Here is a 14,550-nt window from a genome sequence, read left to right on the forward strand (position 1 = left end):
TTTGGAGATAAGAGTCTCGCTCTGTCACCCAGGCTGGAGTGCAGTGGGCGATCTTGGCTCACTGCAACCTCTGCCTCCTGGGTTGAAGCCATTCTCCTGCCTCAGCCTCCTGAGTAGCTGGGACTACAGGCGCACACCACCACGCCCAGCTAATTTTTGTAGTTTTAGTAGAGACGGGGTTTCGCTATATTGGTCAGGCTGGTCTTGAACTCCTGACTTCGTGATCCACCCACCTCGGCCTCCCAAAGTGCTGGGATTACAGGCATGAGCCAGCATGCCCGGCCTGAGTCTTCTGATTATATCATGGCTTAGATGTGGGGAACTTCCTCCCCACCCCCACCTGCCCCCACAAGAGCCAGGGCTTGTAAGATAAATGTCCTTGAGGCCCTTAGAGTTAACTATTAATCATCTTTATGATCTGATTCTTTGACTAGGAAAGATTCCCTTTCCCTCGCAGAGTTGATATGTCAGGGCTCTTGATTTATGTTTTTTTTTTTTTTTTTTTTTTTTTTTTTTTGAGACGGAGTCTCGCTCTGTCGCCCAGGCTGGAGTGCAGTGGCGCGATCTCGGCTCACTGCAAGCTCCGCCTCCTGGGTTCACGCCATTCTCCTGCCTCAGCCTCCCGAGTAGCTGGGACTACAGGCGCCCACAACCGCGCCCGGCTAATTTTTTGTATTTTTAGTAGAGACGGGGTTTCACCGTGGTCTCGATCTCCTGACCTTGTGATCTGCCCGCCTCGGCCTCCCAAAGTGCTGGGATTACAGGCGTGAGCCACCGCGCCCGGCCTATGTTTTTAACACATGTATGTTGAGTACCTATTGTGAACCAAATTCCCAATTGTGAGACAGCTGGGAACACAGCAGTGAATAAGACACACGTAGTCTTTATAAACTTATAGTCTAGTTAGAGTCATATAAAAAGCAAACTTGTAAGTGAATAAAATACTTACTGTTGGAATTACGATAAAGGACACAGAGGGTCCTCAAGGAGGGTGATAAGGGAAGAAGGGCAACTTTAGATTTATAGTGAATTAGAATAATTCTAGCCGCTGAAACAGATAAACTCCAAATTATCAATGCTTAAGACAGTAGATATTACTGCTTATATAAAGACCAATCAGCAGGGGCAAAAGGAGGCTCTGTTCCACATAGTTATTCAGGGATGATCCAGGGTAATAGGGTCCTTGCTATCTTTTTTTTTTTTTCTTTTGAGACAGAGTTTCACTCTTATTGCCTAGGCTGAAGTGCAATGGTGTGATCTCGGCTCACTGCAACCTCCACAGGTTCAAGCGATTCTACTGCCTCAGCCTCCCAAGTAGCTGGGATTACAGGCATCTGCCACCACACCCAGCTATTTTTTGTATTTTTAGCAGAGACAGGGTTTCACCATGTTGGTCAGGCTGGTCTCGAACTCCTGACCTCAGGCGATACACCCACCTCAGCCTCCTAGAGGCCTCCTGAATCACAGGTGTGAGCCAGCACGCCTGGCCGGTCCTTGCGATTTTTTTTTTTTTTTTTTTTTTTTTTGAGATGGAGTCTCGCTCTGTCGCCCAGGCTGGAGTGCAGTGGCCGGATCTCAGCTTGCTGCAAGTTCCAGCTCCCGAGTTTACGCCATTCTGCCTCAGCCTCCCGAGTAGCTGGGACTACAGGTGCCCGCCACCTCGCCCGGCTAGTTTTTTGTATTTTTTTTTTTTTTTTTTTAGTAGAGACGGGGTTTCACTGTGTTAGCCAGGATGGTCTCGATCTCCTGACCTCGTGATCCGCCCTTCTTGGACTCCCAAAGTGCTGGGATTACAGGCTTGAGCCACCGCGCCCGGCCGGTCCTTGCAATCTTTAACCCATGGCTCCCATGGCCTCTTTGTACGGCCAACAAAGAAGGGAATAAAGATCTCCCCTGGGAAATTTTTATGGGCCAGGTCTGGAAACTGTACGTTACGTCTGGTTACATGCCATAGGCAGAACTCAGTGTGGTAGGCTGCTAATGGATCCACAGATATATCCCCATCCCAATCCTCAGAACCTGTGAATGTTACCTTGTTTGTAAAAAGGGTGTTTGTAGATGTAATTAATTTAAGGATCTTGAGATGACAAGATTTCTGTAGATTATTTAGGTGGCCCCTAAATGCCATCACAAGTGTTCTTATGAGAGAGATGCAGAGGGGAGACAAAAGTGTTCTGTACCACACTGCCTTACATTGGTCTTGAATGGATATATCTTACCAACTTGGTAGAATCCTTAGAAGTTTTTTCTGAGTATCTATTATGATTAGGTGCTATGCTAGGCCTGGAATAAGCACAGGCAAATGAGACACAATCTCTGCTCTTAAGAAGCATGCCATTCAGGACAAGGGTCATAGTTCTTTTTTTTTTTTTTTTTTGAGACAAGGTCTTACTCTGTCGCCCAGGCTGGAGGCTCCAGTGCAGTGGCACAAATAAGGCTCACTGCAGCCTCAAACTTCCAGGCTCAAGCAATCCTCCTGCCTCAGCTTCGTGAGTAGCTGGGATGACAGGTATGTACCACCACGCCTGGCTAATTTTTAAATAAATTTTTGTAGAGATAGGGTCTTGCCATGTTTCCCAGGCTGGTCTTGAACTCCTGGGGTCAAGCAATCCGCCCATCTTGGCCTCCTGAAGTGTTGGGATTACAGGTGTGAGTCCCTGCACTCAGCCCATGTTTCTTTTTTATCTTGTATCTCAAGAACATTGTTGGAAACACATGTAAGGTGGTGATTAAATACTCTGTTATTGTTCAGTTGATATCTGCTATACTTCTGACTTAATTAAAAGAGTTCCTATTTTGCCAAATTTGTCTTTCCAGCTGCCCGAGGATTTCCACTTAGAACCTTAAATGACTGGTTCAGCTCTATGAGAATTTATGTAATTACTGGGGAAGGGAATATATGCACTCCACAGATGCCTTGTTCAGGTAAGGTATGCCAGAGAGGTTCTTCCTGGAAGGTGGAAAATTATGCCGGAGGCTCAAAGATCTGTCTATTGCAGGCTTGCCTCCAGCTCTCCTGCAGGAGCAGCAGCAGAGGTTTAGGGGCTTGGAAAATGGTTACGTCTGTGACTTTGTTTTCAGATTGAAACCCAGTGGCAAAGTCAGCAAGTGACTGGGCTTTGGTTTCAGGCTTACTTTTAATGATATGTACAAACCTGGAGCATACTTAGGCAACGCCTGTTAGTTGGAAGGGTCACTTCCTGTTTATAGCCTGAGCAGAAAATATATGCTCTTGCCCACTTCCTTGTTTCCATTTCACATAGCACAGTCATCATACCTGTGCCACACCCTTCAACCTCACTGAGGACTCAAGCCCTGGGCCCTTTAACAATTGTGCTGTTAAAGTCCACTGCGACTGAATGGGGTTTCTGGGAAGTAACTCTCAAACATGGTCCACTGCCTACTGGTGGGCCACCAAGGGTCTCCTAATGCTGCCAACCCCCCAAAAATATGGGACTTTTCTTGAGTTCTCCTTGGAACTTGATATGCATGTCCATGGGCCTTTAGTTTTGTATGTAACTTAAAGGCTACTTATTTATAACCTTAATAGTTACCTTGGTTTTTAAAGGTTATTACAATCTAATATTCAGAATCTAAAGTAAGTGTTGCTAGGGTTTAACATTTTTTCAATTGAGGTGAAATTCACATAACATATAATTAACATGTTAATGTGTACAATTCAGTGGTATTTAGTGTAAAATTTAGCAGTATTTGATGTATTCACAATATTATACATCCATCAGCTCTCTCTAGTTTCAAAAGGTGGTGTTTTTTTGTTTTTTTGGGTTTTTTTTTGAGAGGGTCTCACTTTGTCACCCAGGCTGTAGTGCAGTGGTACTATCATGTCCCCTTGCAGCCTCGACCTCCTGGGCTCAAGCGATCCTCTTACCTCAGTGCCCCCCAGCCAGAGTAGGCTAGGACCACAGGCACAATCCACCATGCTCAGCTAATTTTTTATGTGTTTTTGTAGAGATGGGAATCTCCCTGTGTTGCCTAGGCTGGTCTGGAACTCCTGGGCTCAAGCCATCCACTCACTTTGGCCTCCTGAGGTGCTGGGATTACAGGCATGAGCCATCCCTGCCAGCCTTTTAAAAAAATTTTGTTTGTAGAGACAAGGTCTCACTGTGTTGCTCAGGCTGGTCTCACACTCCTGGGCTCAAGCAAGTCTACTGCCTTGGCTTCCCAAAGTGCTGGGATCACAGGTGTAGGCCACAGCACCTGGTCCAGTTTCAGAACGTTTTATCACCCCATACCCACTAAGAAGTTACTCCCCCATTGTCTCCTCCCTGATCTCCTGGTATCCTCTAATCTGCTTTCTGTCTTTATTGATTCACCTATTCTGAATATATCACATAAAAGAAATCATACAATATATGATCTTTTGTGTTTGACTTATCTCACTCTGGATAACGTTTTTGAGGTTCCTCCAAGTTGTAGCATGTAGCAATACTTCATTTCTTTTCGTGGCTGAATAATACTCCATTGTACATATATGCCACAATTTGTGTATTAATTCGTCCATTAATGGACATTTGTCTTGTTTCTACCTTTTGGTTATTATGAATAATAGCTGCTATAAGCATTTGTATATAAGTTTCTATGTAAACATATGTTTTCATTTCTCCTGGATATACATCTTGGAGTGGAATTTCTGGGTCATATGTTAATTCTCTAACTTTTTGAGGAACCACCAACTATTTTCCAGTGCTGCACTATTTTACATTCCTATGTAAATGTAAGTGTTCCTATTTCTACACATCCTCAGCAACACTTACCTTCCTTTTTCAAAAAAAAAAAAAAAAAAAAAAAAATATATATATATATATATATATATATATAAAAGCCGTCCTAGTGGGTATGAAGTGGTATCTCATTGTGGTTTTAATTTGCACTTCCTTAATGACTAATTATGTTGAACATCTTTTTATGTGCTTTTTGGCTTTTTGTATACCTTCATTGGAGAACTGTCTGTTCAAGTCTTTTGCATATATATATTTTTTAATTTAAATCAGATTGCTTGTCTTTTTGTTGTTGAGTTGTAAGCATTCTTTATATAGTCTGGATATGAAATCCTTGTCAGATATATTATTTGCAAATATTTTTAGGTTTTCTTTCACATTCTTGATAATGCCTTTTTTTTTTTTTTTTTTTTTTTGAGACAGAGTCTTCCTCTGTCACCCAGGTTGGAGTGCAGTGGCACCATCTTGGCTCACTGCAACCTCTGCCTCCCTGGTTTAAGTGATTCCTGTGCCTCAGCCTCCTGAATAGCTGGGACTGCAGGTGTGCGCCACCATGCACAGCTAATCTTTGTATTTTTAGTAGAGATGGAGTTTCACCATGTTGTTCAGGCTCATCTAGAACTCCTGAGCTCAAATGACCTGCCTGCCTCGGCCAGTGGGTTACAGGTGTGAACCACTGTGCCCAGGCAAAAATGGCTTTTAATGCACAAAGGTTTTTAATTTTTATCAAATTTCTCTTTTTTTCTCTTGTTGCTCATGCTTTTGATGTAAAATTTAAGAATTCATTGCCAAATCCAATGTCATGAAGATTTAATCCCTGTTTTCTTCTAAGGATTTTATAGTTTTAGCTCTTATATCAAGTTTGTCCAACCCATGGCCCAGGATGGCTTTGAATGCAGCCCAACACAAATTCATAAACTTTCTTAAAACGTTACGAGATTTTTTAAAATAGCTCATCAGCTATCGTTAGTACTAGTATATTTTATATGTGGCCCAAGACAATTCTTCCATCAATGTGGCCCAGAGAAGCCAAAAGATTGGCCACCTCTGTCTTATATTAAGGCCATTAATTCATTACAAGTTAGTTTTTGTCTGTAGAGTGAAGTTAGGGAGGAACCTCATTCTTTTACATGCAGATATCCAGTTGTCCCAGAATCATTTTTTGAAGAGACTTATTTTTTTCTCATTGAATGGTCTTGGCATTCTGTCAAAAATCAGCTGTTCATAGATGCTTGGGTTTATTTCTGGACTCTTAATTTATTCCATCGGTCTCTAAGTCTGTCCTCGTGCCAGTAACACACTGTCTTGATTACAATAGTTTTGTAATAAATTTTGGATTAAAGCAAAATAACTTTACAGCTGTCCATTCACTTTATCCAGTTAAATCACTTTGGGGAATGTAACCCAAGGTAGTAAGTAAAACTCGTGTTTATTGTAAGGTTAATTGGAAAGTCAGAAACAACAAAAAGTATCATCTATCCATATGATGAAATATTATCCAGCTTTGAATTTATGAAGTAAATTAACAGTATAAAGACATTTCTTATAATATTAAGTAAAAGAGCCAGATTTAAAAAATCATGTGACTGGCCTGTAATCCCAGCACTTTGGGAGGCCGAGGTGGGCGGATCACGAGGTCAGGAGATCAAGACCATCCTGGCTAACATGGTGAAACCCCATCTCTACTAAAAATACAAAAAAAAATTAGCTGGGCATGGTGGCGGGCGTCTGTAGTTCTAGCTACTTGGGAGGCTGAGACAGGAGAAATGGCGTGAACCTGGGAGGCGAAGCTTGCAGTGAGCCAAGATCGCGCCACTGCACTCCAGCTTGGGTGACAGAGCGAGACTCTGTCTCTAAAAAAATAAAATAAAATAAAAATAATATGGCTGATATGATCATGATTATATAAAGAATATTCACAGAGATTCTACAAAGAAATACACCAAAATATTAAGTGTTTGGTGGTAGAATTATAGATGACTTTTTTCCACTCCTCTTTTCTCTATTTTCCAAACGGATAGTCCTCATTAAGCATGTATTACTTTTTTTCATCATCAAACTTTATTAAGTAAAACACATGTCTGTGCACAAGTATAAGTAATGCACCAATCTATTCATAGGGTTGTTTTCATGTTGATTTGAATCCCTGCACAACAGGAAGTGATATGCCTTCAATTGGTGATAGCTGGATGAAATCGCTTTAGCATTATTCTGCCTGACTTCTCTTCTTGCGTCAGTTTGCTTCAGCATTATTTTTTAAGTTCTTCCTTCTCACATATTCCTTGACTTCAAGGTAACTGAATTTTTTTCCTTCTCATTATAATTCCCAGTTATTGCCTATGGAGCCCCACCTGCAGGATATGGAGCCCCACCTGCAGGATATGGAGCCCCACCTCCCGGATATGGAGCCCCACCTGCAGGGTATGGAGCCCCACCTCCCGGATACGGGGCCCCACCTGCAGGATATGGAGCCCAACCTGCAGGAAATGAAGGCCCGCCTGTGGGATACAGAGCCTCACCTGCGGGATATGGAGCTCCACCTCTTGGCTATGAAGCCCCACCTGCAGGAAATGAAGGCCTGCCTGCGGGATACAGAGCCTCACCTGCTGGATCTGGAGCCAGGCCTCATGAATCTGCAGCAGCCCAGGCTCCTGAAAACGAGGCTTCTCTTCCCTCTGCCTCCTCTTCTTAGGTCCATTCTTAACCTTCTAAGATGTAAACCTTGAAGACTCATCAAGCAAAGAGGTACCCTAAAATTGAAGTCAGGATAAGGAGGAGGACTCAGGTATGTGATCACAGGCTTCTCGCAGGTAGTTGTTCCACTCTTTGGAAGGGCAATCTTATGGGGGAAGATGAAGCTTTACTTCTGCGCCTAGATTTTAGAAGCAGAATCAACTCTTGAGTAGCTGGCTAAAGGAAGAGTACTGTTGTAGGGCGAATTCCCCAGTAATTTGGTTGACATTGGGTTGCATTTTCTTTTTTTTTTTTTTTTTTTGTGACGGAGTCTCGCTCTGTCACCCAGGCTGGAGTGCAGTGGCCGGATCTCAGCTCACTGCAAACTCTGCCTCCTAGGTTTACACCATTCTCCTGCCTCAGCCTCCTGAGTAGCTGGGACTACAGACGCCCGCCACCTCGCCCGGCTAGTTTTTTGTATTTTTTAGTAGAGACCGGTTTTCAACAGGTTAGCCAGGATGGTCTCGCTCTCCTGACCTCGTGATCCACCTGTCTCGGCCTCCCAAAGTGCTGGGATTACAGGCTTGAGCCACCATGCCTGGCCTGGGTTGCATTTTTAAGCATAACTTTTTCCACACTCGCATTCAAGGTTCCTGTCTTCCCATTCTCATTCAAGAAACATTTATTATGTTCTGTTTGCTAGGCACTAAGATGCGTGCTAAAAACAACGCGGTGAAACCCCGTGCAGTGAGCTGAAATCCGGCCACTGCACTCCAGCCTGGGCGACAGAGCCAGACTCTGTCTCAAAAAAAAAAAAAAAAAAAACCAAACAAAAACATCATGTTGAACACTTAGTTGTTTGAAAAAGCTAAATTTTCAATAGTATTATAAATTGTGGTACATCCATAAAATGGAGTATTATACATCTGTTGAAAACTATGTCTAGAGGTAGAGAAAGCCTTTTGAGGAGGCCAAAAACAAATAAAATCATAAATTTGACTATATCAAAATTTAAAACTTCTCTATGATAAAAGTTAAAAGATAGGCAACAGAATAGGAGAAAGTGATTTCCAACATATATATTAACTTATAGTCAGAATATGTGAATAACTATAAATCAGTTCTCCCCAAAATGACAGAAATATGAATTGCCAAACAAACAAGACAATAGCATGGCCAAAAAATGTTTGAAAAGATGTTCAGCTTGACTAGTGTTAGGGAAATGCAACTTGAGAAAACATTTTTATCTCCAAAGATTTACAGATATTAAAACTCTTGATCTGGCACTTTCACATCTTAAAATCTACCTCTGAGAAATACTTGCACGTGTGCACAAAAGTGCATGTGGGAAGATTTCATTATATTCATTGTTTCTAATAGCACAAAATTAGAAATAACCTGTATGTCCATTAATAGGAAATATATGAATAGATTATGGTATGCCCATACTACGTATGCAGAAATTTCTAAGACTTGGGCCGGGCGCGGTGGCTCAAGCCTGTAATCCCAGCACTTTGGGAGGCCGAGACGGGCGGATCACGAGGTCAGGAGATCGAGACCATCCTGGCTAACACCGTGAAACCCCGTCTCTACTAAAAATACAAAAAACTAGCCGGGCGCGGTGGCGGGCGCCTGTAGTCCCAGCTACTCGGGAGGCTGAGGCAGGAGAATGGCGTAAACCCGGGAGGCGGAGCTTGCAGTGAGCTGAGATCCGGCCACTGCACTCCAGCCCGGGCTACAGAGCAAGACTCCGTCTCAAAAAAAAAAAAAATAAAAGAAATTTCTAAGACTTGATAAGGAGAAAAGCAAGTTGTAGGGAGCATATACTATAGTGATTTTCAGCCTCATCAGACTGAATGCCCCATTTTATAACAAATATTTACATTTTATAATAAACGTTTATATTTGTATGATTATAACAAATATTTTGTAATGTCTCCACTTCAATGAAGTTTGTAGATAATTGCATATGATTCCACACCATTTCAACCAAAATTAATATGCCATAAATGTGATAGAGGAAATAAAAGGAGTTTGTAGTAAAATTTTAAGTGTTTTAATACATAAATGCTCAGATTCTACCACACTAGAAGACATACTGAAGTAATCAAGGGTTCACTCCCATATACATAGTCGCCATAGGTATAAAGTCTAGAAATGCTAACTGATATGAAAATGTTGCTTTGGTGACTTGAATACCATTGCTATTGGCAATATTGTTCTCCAAAATGGTGAACAACCTTTGAAAATTTTCCAAATAAAACAAAGTTTAGTCTTCCCTTGATTTACACAGTGGTGGAATTCCTGAAAATTTCTGTATATATTAAAGTAATATAAAATAGAGTTAGGCTCTAGGCTCAAATGATTATAAACGTGCTTCACCTACATCACTGGCTGGAGAGCCATTTGAAAGTCAGGAGACATAGGACAATTAAGGTACTGCCCTGTACCTTTCAGGATGTCTCTGATCTTCGACTCCTCACCCATTAAATGCCAATAATGGCCTCTGACTGTGATAACCAAAAATGCTCCCACTTATTTCCTAATTGCTCCCTGAGGGGCAGTACCATCCCTGCTGAGGACCACTATTCTAGACTGTTTCAAGGTTTTTAGCCCCTTCAGAACTCACCATTCTCCCACACTGGCAAGGAAGGCAAAGTTCCTAATTTCATTGGCCTTTCCTTATCTTATTGTAGGCTCATCAAGCCACTTAAAAGGGAGGCCTTAAAAATATATTAGCAGCCAGGTGTGGTGGCACATGCCTGTAATCCCAGCACTTTGGGAGGATAAGATGGGAGAATCACTTGAGGCCAGTTCAAGACCAGCTTGGGCAGTATGGCAAGACCCTGTCTCTAGCAGGGAGGGGAAAAAAAAAAAAAAAACAAAAAAAGCCAGGTGTTGTGCGCAGTTGACCCAGAAGACGTTTAAATCAATATATTTTCTATGCTTTTTTTTTTTTTTGAGACAGTCTTGCTCTGTCACCCAGGCTGGAGTGCAGTGGCACAATCTTGGCTCGCTGCAACTTCCACCTCCCAGGTTCAGGCAATTCTCGTGCCTCAGCCTCCTGAGTAGCTGGGATTACAGGCAGGTAACACCATGCCCCGCTAATTTTTTTTATTTTTAGTAGAGATGGGGTCTGGCCATGTTGGCCAGGCTTGTGTTGAACTCCTGGCCTCAAATGATCTGCCCATCTCAGTCTCCTGAAGTGCTGGGATTACAGGCATGAGCCACTGCGCCTGTATGCATATTTCTTATATGTAGTTGAAATCATGCTATATAGTGTTTCACCAGATATTTTACATTTTCATAGGTTTTTAAGAAATGCTTGTAAATATTGTTAGTGACCACATAATATTCTGTGACACAATCACACCATAATGTATTTTCTCAATCCCTCTTTTAAGGTATTTGTTTCCAGGTTTTTGTTATTACAACTTCGTGATTAACTTCTTTGTATATGGAGCTTTGTAAAAGTTTTAAATGCTTTCCTTAACACAGCTTAGAGTCATTGATTGATCTGCGTTGTGAAAATTAGGAAACCAGATGCACCCATGTTTTCAAGGACAGCCTTTCTTAAGGAAGTCAGGTAGATATTAATGGGTTTTATGTGAAATGGAGTAACTGGGTTAAATATAATTGAAAAAGACAAGAAAACTGGTATCTTTACAATTTCTTAGAGCCTTGACTATACTAATGGACATAATCTCCAAGAAGGGGAGATTTTCAAAATTTACAGTTTTTTCAAAATTATTTGATTTTAGAATATTCAGTAAACATTTTGTTCAGTGGAACAAACTTTGAGAAACATTTTCTGGAATTATGGGATATTATAATTAGAACGGACTTCAGGTATCAGAAGTATGCTAGACCTTAAAGCTCTTTCCAAAAATGAAGACAAGTCAAAAGATGATTCTTCCTTCCATTCTAAAAAAAAAAGAGCTTTATGTCCAATTTACAGAAAGCAGGGTGGGACATCTTGAAGATATAATATATAGAAAGTAGCTGCTGCTTCTCTCAGAAATTACTGGGATAGAGTTACGGGTCTAGGAAGCTGGAATGTCAAAACACAAGGACAGCCACTTTGCCCAGGCAACTGGCATGAAGGGAAGAAGTGAAAGTGTGATTGTAAACCTCTCTAAAGTTTCCAAACAGGGAATCCAGGCAATATTGGATCTCAGACATGGGTCATAGGATCTGGTGCTTTTATCCCTAAAATTTTTAGAGGAAAATAACGAGATATTTTTAAGAGTTTCTTCTTTTCTTACTTCCAAACTACAGTATGTGGGCAACAGTGACAAGGAGAGGAAGAGAGGAGAAACTCAACCAACTCGAGCAGGGATAAGGTTTCCCTTGTTCAGCTTTTCAGTGTCTGCTGGAATGTGACGGTAAGTTGGGAACAGGGTAAATGGGTGAGGCCTTTTTTATATCAGAAAGTTTTCTGAGTAACTGATATCTGGCAAATATTTGGGGATTAGAATTCTAAAAGAATACAAACTAGACTTCTCTTCTGCTCTTAATTTTAGTTATACTTGTACTAGGTAGATTTGAGGTGAGGTCCAGTTACCTGAAAAGCGTAGCAGGTGCGAGTTTCTTAAAGGTGTTCTCCTGTGCAAAGGGTACCTGTTTACCTGGTCCACCAAACTGCCCCAATACAACCAAAGGCTGTGACTGTAAGGATAGAAGCAAATGGAGCCACAGGTTGGAGCCACAGGTTGGAGCCACGTGGTGCTGTGTGGCACACCCACTGTTAGTTAGCTCCCACTGTCTGATGCAGTTGTTTCCCCAAAGACTCAGTCAAATTTGTTCTATAAGAAGAGCTTTGTGTCCCGTATATTCAAAGGACCCTGGTTTTTGCTTTGCTTAGGACAAATCTAGTCAGAATTCAGCTGAGCCTTTTGCATGCTCAAAGCACTCATGTGGTGAGTTCCTCAGCTCCTCACTGACATTTTGAATACTTTCTTTCTGACTCACTCACTGTGCTGGTGGATTCCGCTCTTCCTGTCTCTTCCCCAGCTGCAATACAGAAACTAGACTCTGTTGTCTACTCTTTCATTTCCTATTAGAAATATAAAGGGATAAAAATAAGACCTTTTAGTCCTGGACTATCTGGTATTGGCCCCTAAAATGAACCTCCAAATACTCCTTTTCATGGGTAAGTGGATGCTCCCCAGCCTGCTGGAGCAGAACCTTCCTGGCTCAGCTACCCTGAGATATCAGGAGGAAATCTAGCTGGTGTGATTTTTCTCTTTTTGGTTTTTTTTTTTTTTTTTTTTTGAGATAGTCTGGCTCTGTCCCCCAGGCTGGAGTGCAGTGGCATGATCTTGGCTCACTGCAACCTTTGGCCCGCAGGTTCAAGTGATTCTCCTACTTCAGCCTCCTGAATAGCTGGGATGACAGGTGCCTGCCACCATGCTAGGCTAATTTTTGTGTTTTTAGTGAAGACAGGGTTTCACTATGTTGGCCGGGCTGGTCTCGAACTCCTGACCTCAAGTGATCCACCCGCCTCGGCCTCCCAAAGTGCTGGGATTGCAGGCATCGGCCTGTGCCTGGCCGATTTTTCTTTTTCTTTTCTTTTTTTTTTTTTTTTGAGACGGAGTCTCACTCTGTCACCCAGGCTGGAGTGCAGTGGTGCTATCTCGGCTCACTGCAAGCTCCGCCTCCCAGGTTCCCGCCATTCTCCTGGCTCAGCCTCCCGAGTAGCTGGGACTACAGGCGCCCGCAACCGTGCCCGGCTAATTTTTTGTATTTTTTTTAGTAGAGACGGGGTTTCACCGTGGTCTCGATCTCCTGACCTTGTGATCCGCCCGCCTCGGCCTCCCAAAGTGCTGGGATTATAGGCGTGAGCCACCGCGCCCAGCTGCCTGGCCAGTTTTTCAATCCATAGATTAATATGTTCAAGAAATATTGCATGTCTTTGTTTTCTGTAAATTTATTTCTGTTACCAAGATCCCCACCACCATCTGCCTTGTTGGTGGGCTTCTCACAAATCCTAAGATTATGCAAAGGTATCCAGATTTCATTTGGCACCAAGATGCTGAGAAGGTTCTTTTGGTCATCAGGCTGCTTCTGAAACAGCCACTATCCAGTCCTGGCAGTTCCATCAAGTCTAAAAGCTTGTTTCCTTGGGACCCCAGAATGGTGGGGCTTAGAACCAGGGTGTCAGAGATCCAACTCTGTGTACCATATTGCTCCTTAGAGCTGGGGAGTAGGACCCCAAAGCCCTCCTTATCCTTGCAAATCTCACAATTCCTTCCTTAAACTTCCAGATTCTGCCCTCTCAGCTGTGCTGTTGGTCTGCATCACCTCCATCTCTTAAGCATCTACCCTAATCCAAATCTCAGGATTTGGGTTTACACAAAAGGTAATAGAAAGCCTTTGCCTTCATGTTAACTTGGCTTTCCTTGCCCAGCACTTGGTTGCTTGCTTGAAAATCATGTATGTATATGTATAAAATGTAGAAGCCCAATTCAAATTAATAATGTAAAAAATTTTTCTGTTATACAGATTACCTCACTGTCAGGTAGGAAATGAAACATATGGTATTCTTCCTGGCCTTTGCCTTGAGAGTCTTCTGGAGCCTGAAGAGGGTGGGGCAGACAACCATGGACTGCTAGAGAATAAACTTTTTTTGAAGCTTCCAAAATGGATTAGAAAGAAGGGGTTCTGTCAAAGGGAAAGGGTCTATACAGATGTGATCAGCAGTTTGATTAGTTTAGATGTGTGATTTAGTAGCCAACGTAAGAAACTTGTGTACTTTTTAGTAATTGGAGTTTATTATAAATAATAAAACAGGGTATTAATTGAGTTATTAATGTTATGGTATCTTTGGGGTGTCACTTTTCTGGCCAGAAACCTCTGTGGCCAAGTGGCACCTCTGCCCAAGTTTTGCTTGGGCCCACTGGGTTCATTCCACCCACCTGGCCTGGAAGGCTGCACTTGGCTCATGCAACTGGCCTGGATCCCATGCCTGCCAAGGGAGATTGCGTGGAGTGACAAGGGGCGTGTGGGGAAGTGTGGGGTCTGGCTGTTGTTCAGTCAGACGTGCCAGCTGCTGCAGGGGGTGGTCAGCTTCAGTTACCAGCATGGGTGCCAGTTCTCTGCCAGGCTGCAGCTGGACCAGTCACACTCCAAGCAGCTT

At 42.5% G+C, this 14,550-nt stretch overlaps 1 protein-coding gene across 3 annotated transcripts in view; it reads left to right on the forward strand.

The window, feature by feature from the left end:
- The window catches only part of LOC105464357 (WBP2 N-terminal like), a 40,685-nt gene extending 26,469 nt beyond the window's left edge, over positions 1–14,216 (forward strand). For all 3 annotated transcript variants that reach the window (XM_071080668.1, XM_071080669.1, XM_011712179.2), the window contains 6 exons: positions 2,818–2,925; positions 7,070–7,524; positions 10,911–10,998; positions 11,691–11,797; positions 13,679–13,773; positions 13,917–14,216. In XM_071080668.1, the coding sequence (XP_070936769.1) occupies positions 2,818–2,925; positions 7,070–7,431 (470 nt within the window). In that variant the 3' untranslated portion in view covers positions 7,432–7,524; positions 10,911–10,998; positions 11,691–11,797; positions 13,679–13,773; positions 13,917–14,216. The remainder of the gene's footprint in view (positions 1–2,817; positions 2,926–7,069; positions 7,525–10,910; positions 10,999–11,690; positions 11,798–13,678; positions 13,774–13,916) is intronic.
- The last annotated feature ends 334 nt before the right edge of the window (positions 14,217–14,550 follow it).

Source organism: Macaca nemestrina, chromosome 15 (assembly GCF_043159975.1).
Source record: "Macaca nemestrina isolate mMacNem1 chromosome 15, mMacNem.hap1, whole genome shotgun sequence".
Taxonomy (NCBI): Eukaryota; Metazoa; Chordata; class Mammalia; order Primates; family Cercopithecidae; genus Macaca; species Macaca nemestrina.